The 16,102-nt window shown below is 38.0% G+C and overlaps 1 protein-coding gene across 1 annotated transcript in view; it reads left to right on the plus strand.

The window, feature by feature from the left end:
- The first annotated feature begins 4,720 nt into the window (after positions 1-4,720).
- The window catches only part of POF1B (POF1B actin binding protein), a 74,850-nt gene continuing 63,468 nt past the window's right edge, over positions 4,721-16,102 (plus strand). The window contains exons 1-2 of the mRNA XM_028133611.2: positions 4,721-4,763; positions 4,903-5,226. Coding sequence (XP_027989412.2) covers positions 4,942-5,226 — 285 coding nt within the window. The 5' untranslated portion in view covers positions 4,721-4,763; positions 4,903-4,941. The remainder of the gene's footprint in view (positions 4,764-4,902; positions 5,227-16,102) is intronic.

Genomic DNA, 16,102 nt, shown 5'->3' on the forward strand with positions numbered 1-16,102 from the left:
CCCATGTGCACTTGAGAAGAATGTATATTCTATTGCTTTGGGGTGAACTGTTCTGTAAATATAGGTTAGATACATCTTATCTAGTGTGTCTTTTAAGGCCTCCATTTCCTTGTTGATTTTTTCTCTGGAAGATCTATCCAATGATGTCAGTGAGGCATTAAAGTCCCCTACTATGACTGTATTGCTCCCAGTCTTTCCCTTAAAGTTCATCAAGAAATTTTTTATGTACCTGAGTGTTCTTATATTGGATATATACACTGAGTGGCCAGATTATTATGATCGCTGAACACATAATAATCTGGCCACTCAGTGTATATCCTATATAATAAAAGGATAATATGCAAATTGTCCCCTTGACCAGGAGTTCGACCAGCAGGCAGGCCGGCCAACAGCCCATGTCCCTTCCCCCTGGCCAGGCTGGCTGGACCCCATCCATGCACGAATTCATGCACCAGGCCTCTAATATATATATACACATACACTGAGTGGCCAGATTACTATGCGTTCAGAGATCATAATAATCTGGCCACTCAGCGTATGTTTACAAGGGTTAAATTTTCTTGTTAAAGCATTCCCTTTAGTATTATGCAGTGGCCTTCTTTGTGTCTTATTATGGCCTTTGTTTTGAAGTCTATTTTGTCATGTATGAGTATTGATACCACAGGTTGTTTTTTTTCTTTTCCATTTGCATGGAATATTTTTCCATTCTCTCACTCTCAGTCTGTGTATATCTTTTGTTCTGAGGTGGGTCTCTTGTAGACAGCATATATATGGGTCATGTTTTCTTATCCACTCAGTCATCCTATCTCTTTCGAGTTGCATTCAATCCATTTACATTTAAGGTTATTATTGATAGGTATTTACTGGCATTTTTATTTTCTTTATACCTGTGATCCTTTCTCTCTGTTTGTCTTACCACAGTCCCTTTAGCATTTCTTGCAGTGCTGGTTTGGTGGTAATAAACTCTTTTAGCCTTTTTTTTTTTTTTTGTCTTCAAAGCTCTTTATTTCTCCTTTAATTTTTAATCATAGCTTTGCTGGATAGAGTTGTCTTGGATTCTATCCCTTGCTTTTTATTACTTTGTATACTTCATGTCACACCCTTCTGATCTGAAGTGTTTCTATAGAGAAGTCAGCTGACATTCTAATGGGAATTCCTTTGTAGGTAATGTTCTGTCTCCCTCCTTTGCTGTCTTTAAGGTTCTCTCTTTGCCTTTAATGTTTGCCATTTTAATTCTGATGTGTCTACATGTGGGTCTGTTTGGGTATATCTTGATTGGGTATATCTCTGTGCCTCCTGAACTTGTGTGACATTTTCCTTCACCAGGTTGGCAGAAGTTTTCTGTCATTATTTCTTTAAACAGGTTTTCTGTTCCTTGCTCACCTGCTTCCCATTCTCATATTCCTATAATGCAGATATTGTTAAGTTTCATGTTGTTCCAGAGCTCCCTTAAGCTATCTTCTTGCCTTTTTATTCTTTTTTCTATTCACTGCTCTAATTGGGTATTTATTTCTACCTTGTCTTCCGAATTGCTGATCTGATCTTCTGCTTCATCCAATCTACTTTTAATTCCTTCCAGTGTGTTCTCGATGTCAGATATGTTATTCTTCATTATGTCTGATTCTGGTACATGGTTTCTATTTCCTTTCTCATGATGCTATACTTCCCACTAGGTTCCGTACAATTTGTACTAAGCTCCTTAAACACCTTTAGAACCATTACTTTGAACTCTATAGCTGATAGTTTGCTTGCTTACATTTCATTTTGTTCTTTTCTTGGAGATTCCTTTTTCTTTCATGTGGGGGTTGTTTCTTTGTCTCCCCCATTTTAGCTATCTCTTTGTATTTTCTTCCATGTATTAGATAGCACTGTTATGCCTCTCAGTCTTTGTGGGATGGTCTTATGTAGAAAGTGTCTTGAGGGATCCAGTGGTGCAATCTCTTTGATCACCTGAACTTGATACTCTAGGAATGCTCCATTGTGTGTGTTATTCGGGCTCTCCTGCTGTAATCGGGGCTTGACTGTTGATGTCCCATTCATGGGAGGAATTTCCCCTCCAACTTGATGCCAGTGAGGCTCAACCCCAATGTCATGTGCCAGCTGACAGAACAAAAGACACAATAGAACCAAACAAACAAACAAAAAAAAAAACACCATGAAAATTAAACTATGCAATGCAACAACAATAGGAAAGACTAAGAAGGAAAAAGAAGACAAAGCAAAGCAAAGATAAAATAAAAAAATACTAAAAGACATGTGATCAAAGACTAAAAGGGATATAAAGAAAAAAGGAGAAAGAAGATGAAATGACTATATGAATGCAAGGAGGAAGCCAAAAGAAATAGTATAAGAAGAAAAAAGAAAAGGAAACATAACATAAATGAAATAATAATAATTAATTTAAAATTCAGTAATAATGGATATATTAAGATGTAGATAGGAAAAGTAAAATGGAAAAAATAGAAAAAAAGAAAATAAAATAAGAAAAATTAATAATAAGAATACACAAAAGTACAATAGAATCAAAGGAAAGAAATTAGAGATATGCAAGCAAAAAAAGAAATAAGAAAAAAAGGAAAAAAAAACCAACAAAACCAAAATAAATACACACACACACACACACACACACACACACACACACACACAACCACACACACATAGTCAAAAATCTTTGGGTCTGCTATTTGTGGAGCTCACTGGATTTTCTCTGATGTTATTGAATCTGGTCCCTTGGTGTGTCTATCCTCGGCCTCCTCAGAGCTTCTGTGGTGCAGGTCAATCGGAGTCACTGTCCCTTTCTGGCCCTGGGCCACCTTATTGAGATGTGAGAGTTTGAAGCCCCTAGTAGTCCAGCTGGCAGGTACTCCTTAACCCAGAGGTTGGGTCTGCCTCAAGTCTCACGCCTTGATTGTCCTTGTTTGGAGTTCTATTCCCTTGTCCCATGGAGCTGGGCTCTGGGGGCGGGGGGGTATCCTGGTCTTGGCTGGGATGGTTTGATCAGGCTTGTGTTGGGGCTGGTGCCAGTAGCTGGTGTCGGGGGGGGGGGGGGCAGGCCCTTCCTCTTCTTCTAAAGCCTCAGCTATGCCTGGTTTGCTGGAACCTCCTCTCTGTCACCTGCAGAGACACAGATTTCCTGCCCCAGGCTGTTCCTTTTTGCCTCAGGTTACTGCAAGTTGGGTCAGAAGCAGATGTTTTGCCAGCGGGAAAGAGGAGACCTCCCCTGCATTCCAGGTGGGCAGGGCTGATCCTCCTTCCTGGACTTATTTCCCAGTCCCCTTTCTGCTCACCATCATGACTTCCTCCAAGAAATAAAGGGCACCCTAGGTTCAATGTTGGGTGTATCCTGAGCTCAGTGTAAGCTCCAGTGTAGTCTGGCCCTGAGCTCAGTTACGTAGCCCTTCCCACTGATCAGAGGAGCTTCCCAGGCTGCATGTTGGTGGGGTACTAGTGTTACTCTATCCAGGGACTCAAACCTCAGGCTTCCACTGCTGCACCGACTCTGCAATTTCCACAGCCAGTGCCCTTGAGGCCTCCTCTCTCAGCCTCTTCAGTCTCCTCAGGTCCTCAATTCTAGTAGGTCCTGATCAGGGGAGGCTACATCTACCTCCTGGCCTTCAGCACAGTTCCTGCCTCTGAGACTTGGTGGTGGAGCCGAGCAGCTCTAGGGCAGCGGGCGCAGCACAGTGGCAGTGACAGTGGGTGAGTACATCGCAGGGGCGAGAGTTCTGCCGGGTCAATAGAAGTCACACAACAGTGGCACTGCATCCAGGACATGGGTTCAGGCTGGGTGCATGGCAGGCCTGCAGAGATTCTGCCTGTGTCTGCAGCTGGTGTGGGCAGGGTCTGGGTTGTCAGTGCTAAGCATATCAGGTAAGTCAACCCTCAGGACTTGCCAAACCCTTAACTAGATATTTTGAAAGTAATCAAACTCAGTGTTTCCTAGGGAAAAATACAATTGAGGTACATTATTTTGTAAAAAAAAAAACAAAACACACACACACACACACACACACACACACACACACACACACACGGCAAAAGAATCAATCTAAATGTTAAAATGCAAAGCATTTGTGGAATTGTTAGGTTTGTTTTTTTTTTTTTTACCACTCCCCATGTATAAACAGGCATACAATCATTTAGACAAATCTACTTTAATGTAAGTTAGAAAGTCATACTAGGCTCGGAGCAAGATAAACAGGTCCATAAATTACAAAGAGTTGCCAGATGGAGACCCCATAGTAATTTCCCTTAACTGCAATTATCAGCTGGATTTTACAAAGAATCCAAATTTATCTGTGAATTAGCATGTCCCTAGGCTAACATCATATTTTGGTCTGGGACTCTAATGACAATAATCACACCTTTGCTAAGCTTCAAAAGAACCAGGTCAAAGCCACTTCAGTGTCATGTTTGTGACTTTTTGTTCTCTAATAACTTTTGGCATGGGCATGCCTTTGTCTGCCTGTTTACAGTTAAAGTGAATTTCCAAGCCCGTGGACTTGGAAGCTTTGGCTTCAGCCCTGAAATTCCACATTTCTGCTCTTTCCAAATTCCCTTATCTACTGGGCAGCTTTGTAGCTATCTCCATGGCAATGCAGGGCCTCTCCTGGCAGGTTAACCTGTCTGGTGAATACGCCCATCAGAGGCGTGTCAGTACCATTTCCTGGAGCAATCTCACAGGGTGGCTCCACTTTCCATTAGTGTTCAAATACTTTGCTGCCTCCTCTACAGCTGCCAGACCTGCTCCTGCTGCTGCTCAGGTAACTCTCATTTCCCCCTGGCACCACTATAGACAGAGGTGGTTGGTAAAAGGCTTGTACATGTACCTGCCTGTCTGCCTTCCTATCTTTTCCTTTCATGATCTCTCTGTCTCTCTCCTTTTCCCTGTTTGTTCCTTAGGGAGAGCATCTGGTGTGTACCTTACTGACCACCGAGAAGATGATGAGTTCAAGCTATTGGAATGAGATGAACAGCAGCAGCTGTGGGATTCAGCAACTCCCAGAGGTGCTGCAGTGCCAGCCCCAGCATTACCACTGCTACCATCAGTCAAGTCAAGCCCAGCAGCCTCCAGAAAAAAATGTAGTGTATGAGCGAGTGAGGACCTACAGTGGACCCATGAATAAGGTGGTTCAAGCCTTGGATCCCATCGGCTCCCAGGAAGTGCTCTCCCCTCTCAAATCTTCCTCCTCCTACCAAAATTTGGTTTGGAGCGACCATTCCCAGGTAACACAAAGAGAGCTATGTCAGGCTAATAGAGAGGGGAAATCTTGAACCTCATTTCGTTTTTTTTCAATTTAAGTTCTTTATTGTTTAATGTATTACATAAGTCTCCTTTTCCCCCTGTTGATCTCTCCCCAGCTCCCCCCAACCCCCAGCACATTCCCTTACCCCCACCCCATCTGTGCCCATTGGGTATGCTCATATGCATACCAGTCCTTTGTCACTTCTTTTCTTTCTTTTTTCTGCCTCTGTTATAAATAATGTTACCTCTCAGTGGAATGCAGCTACATATCCAATGTACAGTAAGTCAAAATTTCACCTCTTGGTTGTTCTTTCATTTACTCAAGCCTATGGTTGTTTGTAACCAGTTCCCGTAATTTTCATAATTTAACTAGAGCATAGGTTGGCTCATTTTTTTGTTGCATTTGATTGGAATATCTGATCTGAGGTAGTCTTTTTGCTCCTACCACAAAGCAATCCTCAACTTGAATATGATAATTTTTATAGAATATGTTTTTGTTGATTCACTTCATATCAGAAATAGATTTTTTTGTATCAAATATGATGGCTCAGGGTCAATGGCATGTATGGTGTGACAAGCAAATATTTGTGTTCAGCAAATAGTATGCTGTTCTAGGATAAATGACAGGCACAAGTCCTTATTTGAATTGCCATATGTGTTTCAGATTCTGGAAATGACACATGGCTCTTGCACAGCTAAGGTGAATAATTTATGAATATTGGTAAAAGAGTATTGAAAGAGTGGATATAGGATTAAGGAAGGCAAGATGTAAGCAATTGTTTATCTGAAAGCTAAAAAGAGTGGAACTCTAAGACACCCTTTAAAATTAAATAAATGTGTTTGTAAAGGGGTTATTTCAGCATCAAGATCTGTACTAATAATCATACCAATGAATGTATAGAAACATTGCAAGACTATATAAAATTAACAACTCTATGTTTTCATTCTTTGACCTTCTTTACATTGAATTTCCATGTTTTTAAACTTTCTGGAAACTTCTGTCCAAACTGAAATTATGTTTTCAAGATACAATTTGTACTGTAAAAGCTCAAAAAGAAAGAGAGATAAAAGAATACAACCACTGGGATATTATCCTATGTTGCATTATCATACCAATCTGGAATAATATGAATTATTTTCCCTAAAACCTCAATTTCTTGTCAAATTGATAGAAAAAGCAAGATGAATAGATAAAAATTAAAAAGCTGAAATTTAGCAAATCATAAATATTAACTACAGAATTTTGAGAATACATTTTATGGCATGTTCTTTAGTTCAACTTACCTTTGTAATAATCCTGGGACCAATTTAAAGTCAGATATAAAGCAATATTTCTCAAGTGTATAATAAAACTATTTTTAAATAATTTTAGAGAAAATATAGATAACAACTACAGGGGTTACAGTCTTACTCTTCTTTTACCCCTAGTTTAATTTGAGGGAAAAATACGAAGAAAAACCCATGATCTACTGTTAGTAATTTCTTAGTTAAAAAAAACTCCACCTATGTTGAATTCAAAAGGCAGAAAAATATAAAGATTAAAAATACTAGTGTGTATAAGTGATAATAATGCAAATGTACATTCCAGTAATCTATATTAGATGCTGATTAACAACTAAGTGGGTGTCACCTGTGTTTTTAAGTAGCTCCAAAACAATGGGGTCAAAGACAACAGTCACCATTATCATAAGAATGCTAAAACCACCCTACCTGTCATAGTTTTTTACACAATTAACCTCTTTTCTTGTCAAATTGCTAGAAAAAAGCAAGATAAATAGATAAAAAGTGAAAAGCTGAAATTTGGCAAATCATAAATATTGACTACAGAACTTTAGGAATACATTTTATTGGATGCTCTTTAGTTCAACTTACCTTTGTAATAATCCCAGGGCCAAGCTAGTCTAGTTTTTTTACAAGACTTTCCTTTTTTTTGTCTGATATTTGTTTAAGTGATCTTTAGGAGACTATCTTCATCCAGAAATGTAGTTCTCCATAGGGGGCTCTATAAAGAACCTTAGGGACCAAAAATATGGCCACAGAAACTAGGATAAGAGATTGGAATGGAAGTTGTTGTAAAGTCTGAAATTATTTGCAATTGAAAGGAAAGAAAAGGCTGGATGAAAATGGTTGAGGTGAAATTCTAGATATGTGGTAAAGTAAAAAAAAAAAAAGTAGCTTCATTCTCTTAGTGAAACAAGAAAAGAGAAAATTTGACAAAAATATTTAAAATTGAGTTAGATATCAAAGGGGATTAACAACTCCACTAAAATATAATTTGTCAAAAAACTTTTAGATAGTTGCCACAAAGAATGTGATTAGGAAGCTTTTCTATTTTATTTTGTTCTCCCTATTTATTGGAAAGGTGGTGTTGTATAAAGTAGAACCTCAATTTGATCTGAAATTACCTTCATGCTAACAAAATGGTTAAGATATGGCTGGGTAATATGTGGTGATAGCTTTGTTATGAATTATGCCAAGCACACGCAAGCAGTACATATTACTCAAAATTATTTTTTGTTTGTTTTATGTTTTAATAAAGTCTCTGCTTAATATGCTATGTTTCAGAGACATTTTGAGTTGGTATATGGCAATTATTCTGATGCTAGAATTTGTGACCATGTCACCTAAGGAAATGGTTGGTCATCATAAATTCAATTAAATTTTTACTTTATTTTTAGCATTTTGGTGTTTAGGTGACATTCAGAGAATTCATATGATTTTTTTAAAATATATAATTGCCAGTAGTAAAATATGTTCTTTTTGAGAAACCAAAATTGATGCTACTCTGCTTTGCTTCCTGAATTTTAATTTTAGCTTATATTTTTAATTTTAGTTTTAACCAAATGTTTTTTTGCAAGATTTTAGTATTTTCTATATCTGGCTTTTTAGTATATGTTTTTCCTCTATCACCTTCTTGTGCACTAAAATGATGTTTATAGATGTAAATGTATTTTCAGTTTCTCCAGATATAATGTTGCTTTCTTTCTTGCCAATAATTGGTCAGCTATATTTTATGATTCTCTTGGTTATTATTTTGTCTGATAGACAGAGTGTTCCTCAGAGAAATTTTAATATAGAAACCAGTTACTGGTGAAATATTCAAAATTGATAGTAGAATTAAATTATCAGGTTTATTTATATGAACAAGTAAAATCAAACACGGGTGCAATAAAGGTCATAGATGCATTTAAAACTGAATATGATACTGTGAATAACTGTATTTCTAAAAAATTACATAAAACAAAATAAAAAAAAACTTCACAGCTCAACCTTTTTAAAAGCTTAAATATTAATCTACCATCACAACTCAAAATTACATACTGTCTCAAATTAGTAGCATTGATGTTAATTACTCACTAGACATGTATTTTTCCATTCCATTAATTTAATTTTTCATGAAGTTCAAGGTATTTTCCATGTATTCAGAGGAACTCCGTGGTATGAGAGAGAAATAGATGAAAATATATTTTTAATACTAGTTATTCATTGAACAGATATTTATTAAGTGTCTATTATGTAGAAAGCACTGTCATTATCAGGATAAATACCATTTGCTCATCTAGGGAGAGGCCATATTACAAACAGATATACAGGACCTAGACTTTAGGTATCCCATATATCTATATTTCATTTTTAAATATTATTTTGTGTTTTGGCCATCAATCATCTTATTGAATACACCAAGTTTGGGTGAAAGAAGGAACTTCTTTATGTATATGGTATATGGGTTACCGTTCTTTTGAATTTGAAACTTGTAAACAAATTCAACTCTAGAGAGTGGCCCAGGGGAGAACGGGTGTTTATAAATGGTCTCTGCTCTCAGTAATTATTCAGCTGGGCTTATTTTTGTTATATTATTTTTTCCCTTTTCTTTTGTTACAAAGATTGTGGATAGCTCACTTATTGTGCTGGGATTTCTATACTCTATCAGAATTTTTCCTGTTCTGTGGGGAGGGACATGGTGCTTTGATAAATTGTTGTTCAAGGGTGTGGTTTGTTCAAAGGTGTGGTCACTAAAGTGAATGATTGTTCAGGGAAGTAGGTTGCCTGAAAAAGGAATGAGGTCATAGGATAAAGAGGCACATGTTTTCAGCCTTGGTCATCCCCTTTGTGTTTACAATTAAATTAAGCTATAGAAATCGTGAGTGTACCTAGTTGTTGGATGAAATTGTCCATGCCAGTTGTCTTTGCCTTTTGTTTAAGGGAGGTCTGATAAATTTATAGGCCTGTTTTTAGTCAATGGCACTCACATATAAGCTGTTAGTGTGTGTGTGTGTGTGTGTGTGTGTGTGTGTGTGTGTGTGTGTGTGTGTGTGAAGGTGGGGGACTTGAGACAAGGGGAAGGGGGGTGAACTTGTCCTTTAACTGTCTAGATCCAAATTTATTTTCTTGATAATTCATGTTAAAACAACTGGGAGATTTGTCATGCTTTTAAACCCCATTTAAAAGTAAAAACCTTTCTTAATTAGTCTATTTGAGCTAACTTTTTCTTCATACCAGAAGCTATTTCAATAGCGATACTTTTTTGACTTCTAGTGGAGCATATATACTTCTCATTTTTTAAAGACAAAAAGCATGTACTGCATGTATTTTCTCTCCTAGTTTCCTGTAGGAAAAGAAGAGAAATTATCCTGGAATGAGTCTCTTAAATGAGAATTACTATTGGAGGAAAGGAATGAGGGGAAGTAGTTCTATTACTAGTATTCTAGTAATTTCTATTGCTTTCTTTACATGAGAACAGAATCACAGACTTTAAATAAGGAAGTGTTTGTTTCATCTACAGACAGATCATTGTAATTTACAAGTTTCTTCCTGTACAAAGTTCAGAATAACATCTCAACAATAACCTAAGGCAGGTGTTTAACCACATCACTGGCTTTGAAAGGTTCTAACAAAACATCTCCCATACTATTCAGGGAATTTATTCAAATGGAAGTTTATCTTGGCAAATTTTGTCAGCATAAATGTCAGGTGGTTTTTAAACATATTGCCTATTTGGAAACTGTTCAGCCTAGGATGTTCCCATTATTACTTTCAGTGACTCTCAGTCATTAGGACTAATGGCAGCATCCACAAGGCTCCCATGACTTTCTTCTTGGAACATTATGTTATTTACTAGTTTTCAAGTAAAGTTTTAAAATTTTAATTAGACAACATGAAAAAGTTCCATGTTCATTTCAATAAGCTTCCAAATATTTAGAGAACAAAGTCCTGCACTATGTATGTAATTTCCTCTGTTTCTTACCTAATTCTCATTCCCAGAGGTCTCACCATCTCTCCTGCATCTATTGCACCAAGGTCTTGAACTCTTAGATCAGAGCTATCAATAGGAAAATGAAAACCAAAAGTTATTTACTGAAGAGGTTCATATTTTGCAGAGACTACAGATCAGTCACAGATAACATTGTGTGTAGAAAATGCCCATACAAGTGAATCTATGTGAAATATGTCTCAACATGTGTCTCTGGAGAGCTGCAAATAATAAATGTTCAGTGGTGACTTTGGCAGAAGCAAACTATGACACTCTCTAGTGTAATGGCTAAGAGTGTAGGCTTAGGTTTTAAACTTTTTGGGTTTAATTCCTGGTTCGAGGGCTTGCTAGCTATATGCCTCAGTTGCCCCATCTATAATATGGGGAATTAATATCTAATTCATAGTTTTGTTGTTAGAGGCAAATTTAATAATGTATGGTGAATAACACGCAGCACAGTGCCCTGACACATAGTAAGTGTTAATGCTGCATTACCTAGAATAAATTACTTGACTTCTCAGGGCCTCAGTGTCCTCATTTGTAAGGTGAAGACAATAATACCTTCCTTCAGAGATGTAGTGAATATTGAAAAAGATAACATGTGAAGATGTCCAACACAATGACTGGCACAGAGTTGGCACTCAATAATTTTTCCATTGGTATTATCTTATAAAATATATCCAAAAAAGCCCCTACCTGCACAGGCAAAATAAGTTAATGAACTTAATGACTAGACTATAAAGTAAGAGTTCCTTTCACACTGGAAAGATGAGGCAAACATATATGCTTGAAAAGCTTATTAGGGCTCTACTAGCTAAGAAAGACTAATAAGGAAAAGCATTAAAGCAATTTTCTAAAATTCATGGTATATAATAAAAAGATTATAACAGTAGGAATGTATTTATAATATTTACTGGCATAAATATCCTTTAGAAAGAGTAATTTGGGAGTTCTCATACTCTTAAGAGTATGAGAACTTGAACCTTTATATTTGAAATAGAGTTTTTACATCTGTTTTTTTTTTCTTTTTTCCTTTTTAAATCGTAGTGACACTGAGCATGAAAGCTTGCTTGCAGTCTGCCTCTTACCTAATGTTTTCTGTAGAATTGGACTTCCAATAGGGTAGAATGTGACTATTTATATTTCAATTAATTAGCATCAAATAAATTTAAATAGTATTCAGTTCCTCAGTGGCACTAGCTACATTTTGAGTGCTCAACAACCACATATGGCTAGATGGACAGTACAGTTAAAGAAAATTACAGAGAGAGAAACCAAGATGGCGGCATAGGTAAACACCTAAGCTGCAGCCTCGCAAAACAATTTCAAAAATACAACTAAAAGTCAAAACGGACATCATCCAGAACCACTGGAAAGCTGGCTGACTGAAACGCCCACAACTAGAAGGAAAGAGAAAATCACAAGGAAAATCAGAGGAGCCATAAAAGCTTGAGGTACAGAGACACAGGCACGCGTACGTGCGGGGAGGATGGAGCCGGAGAGGACGGGCGGCTGAGTGCCTGGCTGGCGTTCTCTAGCGGGAAGGAGTTAAAAGCTCCAGATTGCTCTGAACCCCAGCTCTGACTGCACTGAACCCCAGTTCCGGGCAAGACCCTGGGAAGCCAGGCTCATACTGGGGGAATCTGGGCTGTAAGGCAGAAACTCAGGGGAGCGGCGAAAGGCAGAGCTCCGGAGGCGCGCATGGGAATGCACGCAGAGGACAGACTGTTGACTGTGCCGCTGAATTGCCTTAGCGGGAAGGAGACAAAAGCTCCGGACTGCACTGAGCCCCAATTCCGACTGCACTGAAACCCAGTTCTGGGCAAGAATCTGGGAATCCAGATTCATTTGGGGAGAGACTAGACTGTTTGGCAGCAGGCGAAACTCCAGGGCGCCTTTCTCTCAGAGGTGCTTGCAGGGAGTACAGAGGGACACTGAGACCCAGGAACCTCATAGGGCGGGGCTGTCGGGAAGCCAAGGCTGTAGGCCCCACCCTGAAACTCCGCCCCATCCAAGCTGAGCACAGAGACTTTTACAATTTTGCAAGTCTAGTTGAATAAGGCTGTCTCCTGGCGGAGACACAGCTGATCCTCACAGCCAATTGGACTGGAGGTCAAATCCTCTCAGTGTACCAACAGCAATCAAGGCTAAGCAATCAACCAACACTAAGACTTTGCACTCAGCCCACAAAGGGGGTTACCAAGAGCAACCACTTAGGGAGATTGGGGAAGCTGAGCTACCAGCCCCTATAGGTCACTGACCACACAAAGCCACTCCATCAACACAGGGAGGCAGCCAAAATGTGGAGACATTGAAGCAGGTCACGAATAGAAGAGATGGAGGAAAGTAAACTAATGGACGACACAGTGTTCAGAACCACATTTATAAGGTTACTCAAGAATCTTCTAAAAACCGCTGATAAACTTGAAGAGAACTTCAAGGACCTTAATGAGAATACCAAAAAAATGGAAAAGGACCAATCAGAAATTATGCATACACTGTCTGAAATAAAGAATATACAGAAACTCAACTGTAGATCACCGTACCCCAAGAGTCAAACCAAAGATCTGGAACATGGGGAAGCAAAAAACACCCAACCAGAGAGGCAGAAAGTAAGAAAAATCCAAAAGTGTGAGGATAGCGTAAGGAGCCTCTGGGATGGCTTTAAGCGTACCAACATCCGAATTTTTGGGGTGCCAGAAGAAGAGAGAGAGCAAGATACTGAAAACCTATTTGAAGAAATAATGACAGAAAACTTCCCCCACCTGGTGAAAGAAATAGACTTACAAGTCCAAGAAGCGCACAGAACCCCAAACAAGAGGAATCCAAAGAGGACCACACCAAGACACATCATAATTAAAATGCCAAGGGCAAAAGACAAAGAGAGAATCTTGAAAGCAGCAAGAGAAAAACAGTTAGTTACCTACAAGGGAGTACCCATATGACTGTCAGCTGATTTCTCAACAGAAACTATGCAGGCCAGCCGGGAGTGGCAAGAAATATTCAAAGTGATGAACAGCAAGAACCTACAACCAAGATTACTCTACCCAGCAAAGCTATCATTCAGAATTGAAGGTCAGACGAAGAGCTTCACAGACAAGAAAAAACTAAAGGAGTTCATCACCACCAAACCAGGATTACATGAAATGCTGAAGGGTATTCTTTAAGAAGAAGAAGAAGAAAAAGGTAAAGGTAAAAATTATGAACAACAAAAAGACATCAAATACATACTTACCAACAAGTGAATCTAAAAATCAAGTGAATAAAAAAATCTGAAGAACAGAATGGACTGGTGAATATAATAGAATCAGGGACATAGAAAGGGAGGCGACAGACAATTCTCAGGGGGAAGTGAGTCTAAGGGGTGCAGGAAGAGATTGGACAAAAATCTTACACCTATGGATGAAGACAGTGGCGGGGGGATAAGAGTATCGGATGGGGTGGGGAATCAAGTGGAGGGGAGCTATGGGGGTGGGGGAAGAGGAACACCTGTATAATCATCTGAACAATAAAGATTTAATGAATTAATTAATTAATTAATTAATTAAAAGAAAATTACAGAGAAGTCTACTGGACATGGCAGATCTATATATTCAAGCTGCTCATTTGAATATAAAAATGCCTCTAAGATAATCACATTCAAAGAAATTCATGGTGGTACAAATATGTGATCAAAGTGCTGCCAATTTACACAATCAGCTATAGTGGGCACATAGGAATGAAACAAAAAATGAAGGCACAAATTCTCAAAGTATAAGTTTAGAGCGACTATTTCAGTAGAGGAAGAATTAACTTAATAAACCTTCAATAAAAAGAACTTGAATGAAAGATTTTTATGTATGTATGCATATATCTATACTTTTGTCTGTCTGTGAATTTTTCCCAGAACCTCACTTTTTGACAGAGCAGATGGTTAAAAAGAGGTATAAAATTAAAAATATCCCCTCCTAAAAATTCATCTTTCTTTCTTTTCTGACTATGAAATGTGTTTCATAGTCTTTCTGAAATTGCCTATCTCCCTTAACCTATTGAATTTTTAAACTTCAGTAAAAGTTCAAATATCATAACCATTTTTATAAGATCAGGTAATCAAGGCACAGAGAAGTTATGTGACTTGCTCAAGTTCATACAACTACTGTATAGTAGAACTAGGATTTAAATCTAGCAGTCTAGTTACAGATATGTACTTGTAACCACAACAGTATACTGTGTATTCCTCGTCTACACATTTGACTTTTATCTATGTTATACAGTCTCCAAAATCTGATTCCTATTTATACTTCAGGATCATTTTCTTATAGGTGCTCCCATTATAAATCACTTAAAATCTTTTGGGACATAAGCTTGGGCATAAATAAATAATGTAAAAGAACATTTCAATTATTTTAAAATATTATGTTATTTACCAAAAAGGCAGATATTATTTTTGCTGTTCAGGATTTTTATATTATTCTCATACATTTTATTGATTATTTTGTATAAAAATATACAAAGCTCTATCACTGGATAATAACGTAAATCTCATAAATTCTTTGAATCTCATAAATTCAAAGCTCTATCACTGGATAGTTACGTAAATCTCATAAATTCTTTGGCAGCACTTTAATAGAAATAATATGAAGAAATAAAATTGGCTTGTACCTTATTGTAAAAATTATGATCTCAGTAATGGCATTTGGTTTGTAATTCAGAATCTTTAAAAATATTTGATAAAATTTAAAAATTTTGGTTCCTGCATACAATTATTTTCAATGAAAATGAAACTTGATCCCTCTTTCCTTTATGATCAGACCATGACATAAGAAAGATAATATGGACTGGGGAGAGCGGCTACAGCGTTCAGACAGGATCAAGCCTCAGACTGACTTGTGGCAAAGCCACATACAAGTCCCAGCTTGGAGGGCAAAGCCCTCCCAGCACAATTATAGCCAAAGGGCTATGGTTGTAAGCTTGACCTTGTAGTCCAAACCTGCAGTCCTAGGTAGCTAAGGGATGTGGGCTGCGGGGAGGGGGGGGGGCGCAGAAGAGGGATGGTGGTGGTGCAGCAAGTGCTGCCTAAACAAAGCTTGATAGAGTTCAGAGAATGGCAACAACAGGAAAGAAGCAGATTTGAAACTCTCAAGAACATTGTAAACATCTTGCTCTTGTTTTGCTTTGTGTGATCTGACTATAAAACAAAGCTTTGGCTTACAGGCTGTGTCACTGTTTCCTTATCCAGGCACAGTGATCCACCTGGTCCCCCGCCAAAAAAAAATCTTTGATGATCAAGTTCCAAAGTTAGGTTCAAACTCCTTACTTTGATGTTAAAGGACCTCTTTAGGATAGTTCCATCCTATTTTTACACTCTTCTCTCACAGTATCCAACTCCTCCTACCTGGTGCTCCAGATACACTATACTACTCTCAGTTTCATAAATAAACTGATGATTTTGTTTCCTTCCTACCCACCCCATTTTGTTCATTCAATCCCTTGCTCTGGCAACATTCACCCTTCCCTCATATTTCTGCTGGAATTCTACCTCTCCCTCAAAATCCATCTGGAAAACTGTCTACTTTAAGTTATCTTCTCCAACCCTGAATCTTCTCACCCTATCCTCAATGCAATAC

This window comes from Eptesicus fuscus, chromosome 1, assembly GCF_027574615.1.
Source record: "Eptesicus fuscus isolate TK198812 chromosome 1, DD_ASM_mEF_20220401, whole genome shotgun sequence".
Taxonomy (NCBI): domain Eukaryota; kingdom Metazoa; phylum Chordata; class Mammalia; order Chiroptera; family Vespertilionidae; genus Eptesicus; species Eptesicus fuscus.